Source organism: Branchiostoma floridae, chromosome 3, assembly GCF_000003815.2.
Source record: "Branchiostoma floridae strain S238N-H82 chromosome 3, Bfl_VNyyK, whole genome shotgun sequence".
Classification (NCBI taxonomy): domain Eukaryota; kingdom Metazoa; phylum Chordata; class Leptocardii; order Amphioxiformes; family Branchiostomatidae; genus Branchiostoma; species Branchiostoma floridae.
The window spans coordinates 16,142,207-16,156,780 of NC_049981.1; the positions used below are offsets into that span (position 1 = coordinate 16,142,207).

Genomic DNA, 14,574 nt, shown 5'->3' on the forward strand with positions numbered 1-14,574 from the left:
AAAGAGACTTTGTTTCTACAGAATTCTGACTGGTTCGCATCACACTGCAGCTATAGGTGTCGCTGCTAACATATGTGATCCCAAACGCTTACATATATGTTAACATGCGTTTGGGATCGCATTGTAAACAGCTACAGTGCATAGCTAAATCGCTAGGTGAACCAGTCTGAATTGCCCTAGGAAGGTGACAGACAGCTTCAGAAACGTTGATGGAAATGAATTAATGGCTACGTAAAACGGGTTTATTTTATCTAATAAGTAGTGTGTTTGCGACGTCACAACTTAGCTACCATTGGTTTCTAATGGAGTTTCTCTTCTTTTTTTCAGTGATTGTGAATCCTCTCGACGACAAACCAGGTACACCATATTTTCATTTTTTTTTGCAATTTAGAAATTACTATGGGTCTTTTCCGTGGTTTTAGATTGTCAACTTGTCCTCGATGTCTTTGCCCGTGTCCCTTTATCTTTCCGAGACTCACGCAACTACTCACTATCCGGTTAATCGTCTGTTGTTTCCCGTGCTTGGGCGTAGAGGTAGAGGCTTGCTGGTGCAGCCCGCCGACAGTCTCTATTTTTTTTTGTTGGGGGGGTGGGGGGTGTATCAATTGGGTTGCGGTTGATGATTCATCATATGTATCGACAGGAGTTGCCATGATGTTTATATGTCTTAGTTTGTTTATTGCTTGCTTGTTTTGAGTACAGAAGCGTGCCACTTCCCGTTTGAGTACCAGGGCCAGACGTACACCACCTGCACCCTGGAGAACTCCAGCGAGCTCTGGTGTTCTCTGGACGCCGTGTATGACGGCAACTACAAGTACTGCGGAGAAGGTTGCTTTTACTTTTACTTGTTTTCTCCTCTACAAAATGGCATTGTTTACATCAATGATTCCTCAATAAATACAGACATGGACATACAGATATAGACATCAAAATTCAGCAGTGTATAGTATAGATATATATTCTCAAATGAGTTCCATAATTGATAGCAGAGTCGGCATTAGACGGGGAGGTGACTGACTTCCTGCCAGTTGCTGACGTCACAAAGTCATTACAAGCCAAAGAGGGTGTTGGCAGAGAAAAGCGAAACATGATTTTGAGCTTTTCTTGTTGTGTTGTGTTATGGAATATTATCCTGGTATCCACTCTATTGTAGCACCAGTTGGCCCCTCGATGGCTTCCCTGTCGTACATTCAAATGTCATTTTGTATTATTCGACATGGGAGTGATCAGAGGATGAATACCAGGCTAATAGAACACAGTCCGGCTATCCACAATAATGACAGTAGTTTGACTAGACTTATCATCTCTATCTTGTACCACACAGAGGACTGTGTGTTTCCGTTCTCCTACAACGGGGAGTCGTATGACGAGTGTGTGGATCAAGACAACAACGGCGGCTGGTGTTCCCTGGACCATGTGTACCAAGGGAACTATGTGTCTTGTGCCGTCAGTAAGTACATCCGTTGTCCCAAAATTTCTTTTTTGGCCATGTTAATTTGATTATATGGAGGATTATCTCCGGGCGTATCAGTTTTCGGGTGTTTCCAATAAATGCAAATATATGCCATAAATTACCCAAAAATAGCGAAAAACGGCTACTAATGTCATTGTACGGCCTCGTCAATTCCAAATTGAAAGGAGATTTGAAAGAAAAAGAAAAAGTTTATTGTGTGTTTGATTCCGTCCAATTAATACATCATAGCATGTCATTCCTTTTTATAACAACCCAGAGCCATGTGGCGAGACCATCAACAAAGACCACGGTGTGCTCACCTCCCCTAACTACCCCAACAACTATGACCACGACATGGACTGTTCCTGGACAATCCCGGCTAGAGGGGGCACAGTCTCCCTCCAGTTCCAGGACTTCGTCCTAGAGGGAGGGGCAGCGACATTCGGCTCGTGCACGTTTGACTACGTCGAAGTATTTGCCGGGGACAGAAATCTTGGTGAGTTGTTGTAAATTTGAAGTCCATGGAAGGATAACAGCATTTATCTTTGCCTTTATCGCTCAAAATCATGGCCGGGGGAATACCTACTGCCGGGCACCTTTGACCAGTTGCTGACGCCACGCGACTGTTCAGGTCGCGTTGAATAGACTTCTAACCTGTAAAGCGTCAGAACTCAGAGAACTGACCGAATGCTTGTGATTTGCCCTGTGTACGGAAATAACGCGTGAAAAACTAGATACATGTATATTTAATACCGTCACAGACGAACCTTCAAACGAAATCGAGAAAACTTCTCATTTCAGGATCCTGGTGTGGTAGCTACGGCCCCACCAACATCACGTCCAACCAGGACGTCACCATCCACATGTTCACGGACGGCAGCATTGCGGACAGGGGGTTCAAGCTGAAGTACAAGGTGGAGGGGGGTACCCCCTTCGGTCCCGGGCTGGAGGAGTGTGGGGGAATGCTGCACGGGCAACATGGAGAGGTGGTATCTCCTGGGTAAGTGGAAAGGGAGTCGTTGAAGGAGGAAGGGAGGTTAGAGCTCAGCTTCAACCCTGGAAGAGGGTGGTGTTGATATTTTGGAGAGTATTGGTTGACTATGACATCACAGTCTGAATCTTGACGTAACCCGTAATCGCTGTCGAAAATACATTACGCTTCGACGCCTTTGAGGACGGAAGCCTTTTTGTTAAAATTCGACCATAACGATGATGAATAATTGTACAATCCACGCACAGGTTCCCTGTTGCTTACCATGATAATATCGACTGTACCTGGTACTTGGGCGCGAAACCTTCCGGCATGGTCCTGGAGTTCCCGGATTTCGACCTGGAGAAGCCCGGGGAATACCAGGGATGCACGTACGACTTCGTCGAAATATACAACGGCCTCAACCGTGTTGGTAAGACCCATCTGTTAGTCTCTACGACACTTCTTTGCTTGTAGAGACTGGCAAAAATGTGTTAAGGTTAAGACATGGTTCTTAACTGGAAACTTGATATTTTCTTTTGTTTATAGTCAGTAGGCTTCAGCTTGGACATATCGCAACAGTTCACCAACCAGTGCATGCACAATTGAAATCATAAACTAGCTTATTTAATATGATTTTCCCTTGCATCGGAAGTTTCTACGCACCTCACACCCATTACAACAGTTATGATATATTCAGTCATTAATACACTCATTCATTCATTCATTCATTCTTTCACTCAGGACGTTTCTGTGGCAGCTCGCCCCCTCCAATGGACACGTACTACGAGAAGGTGAGCATCAGATTCAAGACTGACCAGCACACCGTGGCTCGCGGGTTCCGCTTCAACTGGACATACCTCCACTCGGCGACCACTCCGGCCCCGCCCATGGTGCCCACAACTGATTCACCAGGTATGGGACTGTTGTATCCCAAACAGGTTTATATCTTATACATGTTACTTAGCTCATTTGGGATCGACCCCACGTACGTACAGATATCTTACGTTAGTATACTTGATTTATATCTGTTTATTCATTCTTGTCTTAATGTCTTTCAGACGGTAGTGGCGAGGGGAGCGGTGCATTGGACGACGTCTTTGACAGGTTTATCTTGTAAGACGCCCTACCTGGATCAGAAGTCCTACCTGCAGAAACCAACGTTGTGGTCTGCTTTTGAGCCTTAATAAACTGCCATCCAAATATACACTGTCGTTAGTTTTCTATGGTTGTTAGATAATAGTGTTATTGAGCCCCCAAACCCACATGCACGTTCGCGCGTACGCACATACACACACACACACACACACACACACACACACACACACATACACACACATCTTACACATGCTGGCACACACAGAAGCACACAAGCGCGCGAGTACGTACACAAACACATGTACGCACATATACAAATACAAACACAAACACACGCATACAACACATAATGCTTGGACATCATCCTTTGGTTGTAAATTAAACTGTGAGAGAATGACAAAAAAGGGTATAGGGTAATAAATGACTCTTAATGTAGACTTAATAGACCACTTGATCTACTTTTATAAGATATGGTGGACAGTAAATATTACTTAAATGGTGTGGTGCTTTGACATACGTTAAACTTTACTTATTCACCGTTTTGTTTGGCTATCTCGTTATGAAATAAGGGTCGCAATTATGGCGTGGTTACCTACACAGAATAAACATGCCAGCTTCTTACATGTATGTGAAGACTTGCAGGTCACAAAATGGGCAAACATATTTTGTCATAGTACCAAAGTGGGAAAAATTTTGTATAATGTAGTCAGTATTTTGTACTAGCCAGAGGCTAGTCGAGCAGCCCTGGTTATGTGTGCTAGACAGCCAAATTGATAACTAAGTAGTGTCAAAGGTGCACCTCAGCAGAACTGCCTAGCGATACGCCCACTATCCTAACAAGTAAGACTGTCGGATCATCATCTAATTTTGTTTTCAATTCTCGCTTGTATTCTTGATTCATATAATATATCAAATTATAGAAAGTAGGACTTGTTGGGTATCTGAGTAAGTCATGTGTTATGCAATGAACTTTCTTATTTGGTTCGGTATAATGATAAAATAACAGCTCCACCCCTTTAAGTAAAAGTGGAACAGTCTGTAACTGGAGCAAAGGGGCCATAGCTCGGTAGCTTTATCTGTGAAGGGTCATACTACCACTTGGGCAACTTCGTAAGGTGAGTAAAAAGTCGTCTCCATTTTTTCTGTTTCGGAGCCACTTAAATTTGCCACTTAATATTGTTCTATACAAGGCTGTGCTGGAATTTAAGAACAGATAGTTACGTTTTATGCATAACATATTTAGCGTTTATTGTATTTTTCTGTCGATCACAAGAAGAGTACAGTGATTCAAGAAACGATGGAAGTAGATACTCCCATGTAGTTAACCTATAACTTCATGGCTTGCCTATAGGTTCCATCGTCATGACAAAGTGGGGCAAGTTTCAGCCCCCTAGAATTTAATTTTGGAACTGCAGGGGCGTTTTTGTCAAGACACTCCAAAGAGGATAACTGTAGAAAGGAATGATGGATTGCCATTATTTTTGGTATGCAGGTAGCTTAGGCAAAGATGTTCATAATGATATGCATTTCATGCAAATGAGGACTTAGTTTGCATAATTAATGAGGAAATTGTACAATTCCAATGTTTTCAACAGCTGAACTTCAGTAAATGTAACACATGTAAGTTATGATAGGTGAAACATAAGCAGATACCAAATATGCAAATGAGGAACTGATTTGCATAACATATACAAAAATAGCAAATCCGCATAATGACTGATGGGAATTTATACTTGTGACATGAGTACATTAGTCAATAATGAACATCGCCATGCATAAACAATGTATATGTAAGTCATTTGCATGAAATTGACAAAAGCTCACAATATTTCATGGATGTATGAGGTCGCCGAACTCTAGTTCTTTTTTCATTCATTTACTCAATTTGTTCGCAACTCGAATTGACATTGTTGGTTATCTATGCAGTGGGTTATGATTAAACATGATTTTTTATGCAATGTAAATAGATTACTGTTTGATAATTGTTTATGTTATTGATCATTGACGTAGATGAATCAATTTTAAGATTTTATAGGAGAAGACGGAGGAGAAACATCAGGGAAAGCAACATATTTCAACCCATATCTGTAGAGTGGTTGGAATGTAATTACAGACAGATAAATTATTGCAATGCTAACATATTTGTGTGCAGATTTCATACTTCAATAAGTATGATTTGACAACGTAACGTCATACCTATAGCAATATAAAATATCCACAGATATTCATGTCAGTTATATGTGTTATACACAATCTTATTTATTGCATTTGTTCCCATATTTTCTTTTCTTTTTAAACTTTTATGCGTATAAACCTTGGACCATGGATCATACTACATGGGCTTATAGCTGCCTACCTAATGATAGAACATCATTTTGGATGGCTAAAGCTGGCATTTGTTGGTTTATTCGATAATTTTGGATGTTGAAAACACAGACGCGAACAACCCCGCTACAACTTTGGCAGAGATTTCTTCAACTAAACACCAACTGGCGGTAATATTATAGTAACAATGCTAAACATTACGTTCTGAAGTGATTGCACAAAAGCATTGATACTGAAGAAGTCGACAGTTGCAAATTTGATCCATGTATACCTTTGTGTTGGAAGAAAGTTTAGCATTGTACTATGATAACTACCAACACAGATGAGATTCAATGGCGGTAATATTGTAGGAAATACTAAATGTCAGAGTTGTCGTGTAAGTTACAGAGCAAATCTATCTGGTTGGATTTTCAAAAGAAACGTTGTCTACGTCATGATAACAGGTTTGTGAAAGCAAAACCTATCTTAACAGCGAGCAGATTATTATTGGACTGAACAGAGCACTCAGCTTAATCTTATATATCTGATACTTTGGGAGAAAAGGGTACTTAACGGATCATAGTGACCCCAGCGGGGGCACGTTTCGTTCAAAATACAAACAAATCTTGAGATTTATGCCAAAGAGCTTGAGATTTTGAAAGTTGCTTTGAAAAAGTCCTATGTCTTGAGATCATTTCAAAGAATCTTGAGGCTTTCTGGATTGCTGTGAAAAACCTCAGTGAGGCTTATCTTTCTCAAAATATCAGATATGTACCTTTAAGCTGTAAACGGTCAAAAGCATTAATCTCCTGTGCTCTGCTCAGTCTTATGATAGTCGCTTTTTATAGTCGAGTCGACAGTCCATGGGCACCGTCATGTTGGGTTGTGACGACATGAGTCGGCCGAGTTGCTACAGTCTGGTCTCGTCATCCTCTGTGTCATATGGTGCTGCGATGCCATTGGCTGTCTGTATTTTAGCTGTCTTAGTTTTCTTCCACTGATACCTAAGAGCGACCCATGTCGCCACCCAAAATACAAGCACCCCTCCCGACAGTCCGTACATGAGACCGAGGTAGCCGTATGCGAACTGCCTTCTGTCGTAGACCCAGCATGCCTTGCTATTTCCGCATGACATTTGCCACATGGTGCAGGCTGCGTCGATGACCGCACCCAAATACACCGGAGCCGGGATGTTAGCTGTGTGCAAAATAACGAAGAGAATTTTTAAAGCACTCTTCTCTATTTGGTAGTTGTGTAGCTTTGAATGGAATCATTATGATTACCAAGACCGAACACGATATATATAGGCTAGTGGTAAATTGCATGGCTATAAAATTTCGCTTAGTAGTTGTCTATGTTCCGCAGAAGAAATGTAATAACTTACAGAGCAGCCTCTGCACCAAATGCCTGATGCCGAGCGCGAAGGATTTCTCTTCCACCTTGACGGACCTGTAAATTACAAAGCTCGGCTTTAATATATGCCAAAGTTGAAAAGATGATAGAAATAAAACATTAGCTGTTCTCTATCATAAGACTCGACGCTTAAGACACATTAAAACTTACTGGGACAACAAATAACATGTTCCTAAAACAAAATGTAACAACAGTCTCGTTATGGTCCGAAATCTCGCAAGATCTCGTTAGTCTTTGCTCTCGGGTGAGCGGATTCAAACTGATGCCCGAGATTGACATAGCAAATAGTTTTAGGTCTATTGACACATGGATATTTATGACATATTTCATGATGCTCACCTGATGTAGATCTGATACGAGGGAGATATCTGCATCCCGGACAGGAATGTCAGACAGAAGGCTGAAGCCATGAAGAGGATAAACTTCCACTGAGGACAGGGCGTGCTGCACTGTCCCTGCAGCGCCCACGTGCCGGACTGCAGGCATTCGCAATCAGTGTAGTTGTACGTCTAAAAAAGGACGATACATTCAAATATGTACTGGTAATGGAAACATCAGATTCTATATAAGAGGCACTTGACAATTTTGACCATTGAGATTATTTTCCTACGGGCCCAGGCAAGACGAGTCATTATAGCCAAGTCTATGATAGCCATTATAGGAACTCAAAAATAAACGCCATATTTCTTTTCCATGTCAAAGAGACCATAGCATGTACAGACACAGAAGATACAAAAACGGGAAGTTGGCTGCATTACGCCGGGAGGTTTAAAACTGCAAATCGTGTGCGGAGTCTGTGGATATATTGCAATGTATGTGATACGCCAGCATAGACACGCTCAAAACAATACCTCCGCCGGAGGCAATCTTCCTTCACAAAGGTTATTACCGGGAATGCTGTTCCGTTCAGTAGTTGGAGGCCTTGGCACCCTGCGACGCATGCGGAGTAGTACGTCGTGCCATCTGCGCCGCACACCGGGATTGGGTTGTTATCTGAGCATGCGCAACCTCTACTAAGGCACGACCTATTTTAGAAAGAGGACATACCGTGATAATACTCCTATATATAGCAACTCCTTTGGAGTTCGGCAGTGAGTGAAGATGGAAAAAGTGTTTTTTTTTTTAAGTTTTGGAGTTGCTGTTGAGTCATCAGGTAGGAATAATCGGGTCTGGTATGCTGACCTCTTCTCTGTATTGTCACTAACAGTATCTGTAGTTATTCAAATGTACTGTCAATACAGTGGGACGAAGTGAATGGAAATATGGTGTCACTAAAAAGTTCAGACTTGAAGGAATGACAGGAAGTCAATGTGGACAGGAAGTAGAGGTGTTCGTTTATCAGATTTGTCAGACAGTTCAGGTCATGGGGTCAATGGCAGAGGCTACTAATTCTGGGGGAGTTATTTTCACGCATAGGTCTTTCGAAGTGATATGTTTTCCATGCACGTTTACAGAAGAGTGACAGGAAGTGAAAGATGTACATATGGAATTTTAATCAAAGTATTTGTCTTCTTTAGGAATCGTCAAGGTCAATTGCCCATGCTCATCATTTGAGCTTTGTAGATAAATGAAAATGGTTTCACTCACTGTAGAACGCCGTCCGCCACACCGGAGGAGTCACACGGAGTTAACCACATCAGAGCTCCAAGGGAAGTTCCCAAGATGGAGCAGATGATGACAAACGTCATACACTGGAGACCGCGAAGCTTCCACTTTCTGGTGACAAAACCTCCGATCAGAACTCCTGCGATGTTACCGGGGACGCAGATGGCCCCTGAGCAAAACAATACAATCCGCCAATCTTAATTACATCTACGCTACATATCTAGCAAATTGTGCTATTACAAGTCACGTTTCGTTGATTGGATGACTCATTGCTTACATCACCGCACTCTGCAGGAATGAGATCTAGCTGTAAAGAAAACTATGGAATCGGGCATTATGAATAGAATGAGTGTCGTGGTCCTTAGTTAGTTGTGATAACAAGAAAACCTGAAAAACTACAGGGTCCTTTAGGAAAACTGAACAGAAATCTAAAAAGACACATTCGCCCAACGTGGGGCTCGAACCCACGACCCTGGGATTAAGAGTCCCATGCTCTACCGACTGAGCTAGCCTGGCGCTGATATCTTCATGTCAAGCGTAATTATCTGACATTTGGAGTATTCCTCTATTCCTGGCAACACCCTCACAATATATCGGCCCTGCAAGTACAGCACACAAAATAGATGCCAATAAAACAAAATTTAATGAATACATAATATTAATACTGAGACTAATCGATCTGGTACACGCGATGAACCTAAGCTATGCTAATGAGAAGACTTCGAATACTACTACTAATAGTTTCAGAAAAATTTAACCTCGCCCAACGTGGGGCTCGAACCCACGACCCTGGGATTAAGAGTCCCATGCTCTACCGACTGAGCTAGCCGGGCTGTGATACAGGCTGCAATATTGTCTTTCAGAGCCACTGTTAGTCACTGATGAAAAAGTAGGTATCATCTAAAACATCTAACTCTTAACTTAAAGGATTTATCTCGAGTGAGTGAGTGAGTGGGTGAGTGAGTGAGTGGGTGAGTGAGTGAGTGAGTGAGTGGGTGAGTGAGTGAGTGAGTGAGTGAGTGAGTGAGTGAGTGAGTGGGTGAGTAAGTGAGTGAGTGGGTGAGTGAGTGAGTGAGTGGGTGGGTGGGTGAGTGAGTGACACTAACCAGTGTAGAGACTTGCTGCCGATGCTGTCAGGCCGAAGTTAACCTCCACCAGTTTGGGTGTGTAGAGGGTGAAGCCCTGCAGTAAGGCTACAGTAAAGATACTGGCACACAGCATCGTCATGTAGACTGCGTTGGTTAGGAGGCTCCATCCTTGCACGAATATCCCTGTGGAAAAATGGGAGGGGGTCAACTTCAGGTAGGTGACTTTTCATGGCTTCTTCCTACCATAATGTCCATGTATAAGGATATGAAGGGCTATTAGTGTTATTTGCCCTTAACCAATCAACATGGCTGATAGTGTTGACGTCATAGTTACGCCAGTGCAAATCCCGTACCTTTGATAATCCCCGGGTCATCAGTACTTCGCGGTTCCTCTTTGACGGTCTTGTCATGTCCCTCCTCCTCCTCCTCCTCCTCGGGCGGGACTGGAAGAGACTTGGGGAAGCAGAAGAAGGGGAAGGAGACAATAACTAGCGGCACGCCCACACACAGGAACCCCAGCCACCAGGCGCCGATCCACCGGGAGTCGCTGCACAAAATAATAGGATGATTAATTAGTTTACTTAAGAGATTTATTTTGGTCTTCATATTATCCAACAAGACCGTGTTACACAGGACCCTTGGATTAAAATTTAACAATCCAAACTACACAGACACCGTGACTTCATAAAATCATTTTAACTTCCTTAATTGCGCATTTCATGTTACGTACTAGGGGTTGATGGTGACTGAAGCGGTGTCCACTCTGTCGAAGTCCACAAAGAAGGACAGGAGGACGGAGCTGACCACATAACCCAGGGCCGCTGCTGCTGACCCACAGGCGTAGATAATACCTGAAACGTAAGGAGATTGCGTACTGATTAACAACCTGTGTGTTATAATCTACCGACGTTGTAATGACCACCCGATCCTTTGTTCATTGCAATACAAACTGGTTCTTCGCACATGCTACAGTCCCAAACATGGATGAAATTTGTATTCCTCCTCATTGCTTGAGTAGATTTTCTGATCCATACAACTGTGTTGAGTTTTAACACATGTACGTTTCAATGAATATTTCTGTATTCCAGTCATCTAATAGTATGCAAATGGTTGGGACTTAAACAAAAGCTTTGTCCCTGACAGGATGTTGAGAACGTACAAGTTAATTTATCCTAAGTAGCACATTGACATTATGTAATATGTAGGATTTCAACTAATCGAATGGGTAGGTGTACAAGGTAGATCTCTTGCCGATACAATTGGATAATGCATTTCCATACTATAACAAAGATAAAGAATCAAACAAACAAACAAATAACAAACTTTGTCTTTTTTTTACTACAACAAAGATATACTTCAAAACCTACCATAATACAGAGGGGACGTTTTCTTGGGCGCATGGTCATCCATGTAAGAGATGCCGATAGTCGTGAAGGCGCTCGGACCAAATCCGCTCAGAACCATCCCGATATACATATAGTATATCAACGTGTCAGAGCTACTTCCGGCACCACTTCCGGCTAGGCAGATAGGGTCATCAACTTAGGTGAAGAAAGATTGTTGGAGAGAATTAGACTATGCAACACATTGTGACGTTAGACAGGTAGAGAGATACACCTATAAACTGCATTAGTGAATACAAGTCAACCTGTAGCTGGGCAAGGCCAGCTTCCACATGAGCCGTGGGTTCCCACGGTACTGCAAGCTTCTATTCCCGCCTGCATAAGTAGGAGCCCGTCACGTGCACGGCATATCTTACAGCCTATGATAATCCATAACTTTGAACAAAAAAAAAGATATAAGCGGGATCGAAACCAAAGATCCACTGCCCGTGAGGTGAATTCGTTACCGCTAGACTATATCAACAATTTAGAATAGGATCAGACTGACGTGAACTAATTCCTACGTATCCTGGCAATAATGATATTTTTGCTACAGACAGGATGTTTTTGTCAATAGCCAAAGTCCCTGGTCTACTGCCGGGGTTACTGACCTTGGTGCTGAAGAGCTGGTTTGTATAGATAGGTAATACTATAGCTCTTTTTAAGAACCTAGGGGCAGTGGGGCGTTATTCAATGTGTTGGAAGTCGGAGCCCATTCCTCTTCTTCCACTGATTTTAACCTCCCCAACCGAAGTCAGGTACCCATTTTTACACCTGGGTGTGAGCAAAGTCGCGTAAAGTACCTTTCCCAAGGGCACAGCTTCCGTGGAATGACATGGGATTTGAATCCTAGTTTAAGTTCAGTTTGAAGTTGTTTTGTTACAAACCTGTGGTGTTAATTGGAGCAGGACACAGCCCGGCCCCTAGGGTCCCGTTCCCTTGGTTGTTCCCGTACTCGTAAAGGTCCAGCAGGTAATGAGGTATAGCCAACATGGTCATCCCCACCCCCGTCAGGAAAATGGTCGCGCCCAGAACGACCGGACGGTGACCTCTAGACGAGACACAAAGGTTGAAGTTACAAAAGCCATAATTCATGTCATTGCTTTCTTCAAGGCACACGTACAAATATTTGCGTTGTAAAGTCTGGAGAGATATTGCCATATATGGGTGAATAGTTAACTACAATAAGGGTACTGTGACCCTGTTGTAAGGAGAAGGGCAGCCAACAAAACATAATACAGTAGATAGGTACAACTTATCACACTTTTAATACCCATGGTTACTGCAAAGACATTATATGACCATATATCAGTGATAGAAATCACGAAAATCCACCCATTGCTTTAAATGGCATGCCCCTGCCTCCACAGTCACTCTGCCGCATAGTCAGATTGGAAATATGATCTTCTGCCGAAGGTATGGTATTCACATGATGATGCAAGACTGGTTAGAGTTGACAATTGTACGTAGACGTATTATTGCATTCGCATAACATCACATTTTCGCACAATTTCACATGTATTCAGTACTCAAGGGGAGCAGGCAGTTTACATTGTATAACCGATGCCTATACCACAATACGTAGACTTACTTCCCTCCTAAGTACGACACGAAGAGCACGATGCAGAGTTCTCCTATCTCCTTACAGCTCTTGATCAGACCGGACTGGTAACTGCTGATGCCGAACTGTCTCTCTATAGTAGTCAGGACGCCGTTCAGGTACCCGAAGTGGATAGAGGACTAAACAATGCGATGGAGATTGAATTAGCCAATACCTCTTGGATGAACGCACGAACGCGCACACACACAGGCACACATGTACACACACACGTACGAACGCAAACGCGCGCGCGCACGCACGCACACACACAGGCACACTCACTCTCTCACACACACACACACACACACACACACACACACACACACACACACACACACACACACACATATATATATACACACTTGCGCGCGCGCACACACACATAGCCGATGCCATACCGTAAGAAAGTTGAAGACACAAATCATGGCCACCAAACATCTGACGTCAGCACACCTTCTCATCCAGCGGGGCTTGACGGGACCGAGGCCGCATTCAGCCGGCTTCTCTTCTGACAGGTTTGCCTTGGACATGTGAGGATCTACAGGTGCGAAAAGCATCATTTGTCAGACATTTCTCAGTTAATTCTGTATTTTCGTTTAGATTATGTAGGAAAGAGAGTATTTCGTCCTTGAGTCAGATTCACCTGGCAAATTACATGTTTTATGTCATGCTTAAACACTGAATGAAAGCGAAAGCTCTGTGAATTCATTTACATAATGGTTTCAGAAAAAAAAGTTTTATGAACTATTTACTTACATGTAGTTTAGAAATAAGTTTTTTGTTCAGTTTTACCACACAGACCTTATTAGAGCTCGATAAGTGTGAAATACAAACAGTTCTTCCTTATAACGTCAGAGCTAATAGGAAGCTTATTTGTTACCTTCTTTCTCCGCCATTTCTGTTTGGTTTGTGTCACCTGCTTCACAACATGCACATCGCCTACAACGACAACATTTATGAGCGTCATGATGGTCTTGCTTTCTATTTAGGCACTTTGGTATACAACCTGATTGATGTATACAATGTCATGTGTTTGAACAACCCCAGTATGATATGTACTATACAAATGGTGTGTGTTTGTGTGTGTGTGCACATGTGATTTGGGGCATTTGTGTGGCATGTGTGTGTACATGCGGTGTGTGTGTGGGGGGGGGGGGGGTGTAGAATATAATAGGAGTCTTCACCTAATATTCTATGGTTTAGCAAGCACTGTGGATGATACACAGTTCTTTTCAGAGAGGTCAGAACTTGTTCCTAAAGTTTTCTTCATCTCCATGAAATTTCGAAAGAGACGTATTGTAATAAGGTGAGAAACATGGGGATTACATAAACTCAAAGGACAAACCCTCTGCCTAACCAAACACAAACGGGGAGCAAAAATAAATTGATAGAGCTGTAATTCATGTAATGATAAGGCAGTGGTCGCATAGCTGAGGTCGTAGGGGCTGTGTAATGGGCACGGTATTGGAAAGTGTAACCAATTCCTCTGCTTCCACCGCATTTTGCCTACCCAATCGAAGTCAGGTGCCCATGTACACCTTGGTTGAGCGATGAAAGCTGTGTAAATTGTATTTCCCAATTCAGATTCAGCTTTATTCCTGGATGACTTGGCATGTATATACACATGAAATACGTCATCAGTCACAGAATCAACTTTAAAA

The 14,574-nt window shown here is 42.7% G+C and overlaps 2 protein-coding genes and 1 non-coding gene across 4 annotated transcripts in view; 1 reads left to right on the top strand and 2 right to left on the bottom strand.

Annotated features, from left to right (window-relative positions):
* LOC118410802 (cubilin-like) overlaps nucleotides 1-3,630 on the top strand; it is a 5,598-nt gene extending 1,968 nt beyond the window's left edge. Inside the window, exons 4-11 of the mRNA XM_035812633.1 lie at nucleotides 328-357; nucleotides 703-828; nucleotides 1,325-1,450; nucleotides 1,731-1,949; nucleotides 2,255-2,453; nucleotides 2,693-2,856; nucleotides 3,168-3,338; nucleotides 3,485-3,630. Coding sequence (XP_035668526.1) covers nucleotides 328-357; nucleotides 703-828; nucleotides 1,325-1,450; nucleotides 1,731-1,949; nucleotides 2,255-2,453; nucleotides 2,693-2,856; nucleotides 3,168-3,338; nucleotides 3,485-3,543 — 1,094 coding nt within the window. The 3' untranslated portion in view covers nucleotides 3,544-3,630. The remainder of the gene's footprint in view (nucleotides 1-327; nucleotides 358-702; nucleotides 829-1,324; nucleotides 1,451-1,730; nucleotides 1,950-2,254; nucleotides 2,454-2,692; nucleotides 2,857-3,167; nucleotides 3,339-3,484) is intronic.
* A 2,040-nt stretch (nucleotides 3,631-5,670) lies between these two features.
* Nucleotides 5,671-14,574, bottom strand: part of LOC118412397 (solute carrier organic anion transporter family member 5A1-like) — a 9,633-nt gene continuing 729 nt past the window's right edge. Inside the window, exons 2-15 of one of the 2 annotated variants that reach the window (XM_035815228.1) lie at nucleotides 13,794-13,852; nucleotides 13,312-13,451; nucleotides 12,905-13,053; nucleotides 12,201-12,364; nucleotides 11,299-11,472; nucleotides 10,662-10,782; nucleotides 10,285-10,478; nucleotides 9,950-10,114; nucleotides 8,826-9,012; nucleotides 8,128-8,263; nucleotides 7,578-7,747; nucleotides 7,210-7,274; nucleotides 6,726-7,022; nucleotides 5,671-6,634 (exon numbers count right to left, since the gene is read on the bottom strand). In XM_035815228.1, the coding sequence (XP_035671121.1) occupies nucleotides 6,736-7,022; nucleotides 7,210-7,274; nucleotides 7,578-7,747; nucleotides 8,128-8,263; nucleotides 8,826-9,012; nucleotides 9,950-10,114; nucleotides 10,285-10,478; nucleotides 10,662-10,782; nucleotides 11,299-11,472; nucleotides 12,201-12,364; nucleotides 12,905-13,053; nucleotides 13,312-13,451; nucleotides 13,794-13,809 (1,968 nt within the window). In that variant the 5' untranslated portion in view covers nucleotides 13,810-13,852 and the 3' untranslated portion in view covers nucleotides 5,671-6,634; nucleotides 6,726-6,735. Of the gene's footprint in view, nucleotides 7,023-7,209; nucleotides 7,275-7,577; nucleotides 7,748-8,127; nucleotides 8,264-8,825; nucleotides 9,013-9,949; nucleotides 10,115-10,284; nucleotides 10,479-10,661; nucleotides 10,783-11,298; nucleotides 11,473-12,200; nucleotides 12,365-12,904; nucleotides 13,054-13,311; nucleotides 13,452-13,793; nucleotides 13,853-14,574 lie in introns of both variants that reach the window. The other variant, XM_035815227.1, reaches the window with a different exon arrangement.
* Trnak-cuu lies at nucleotides 9,604-9,676 on the bottom strand. Its single transcript has one exon. It is a non-coding gene; the product is annotated as a tRNA-Lys (tRNA).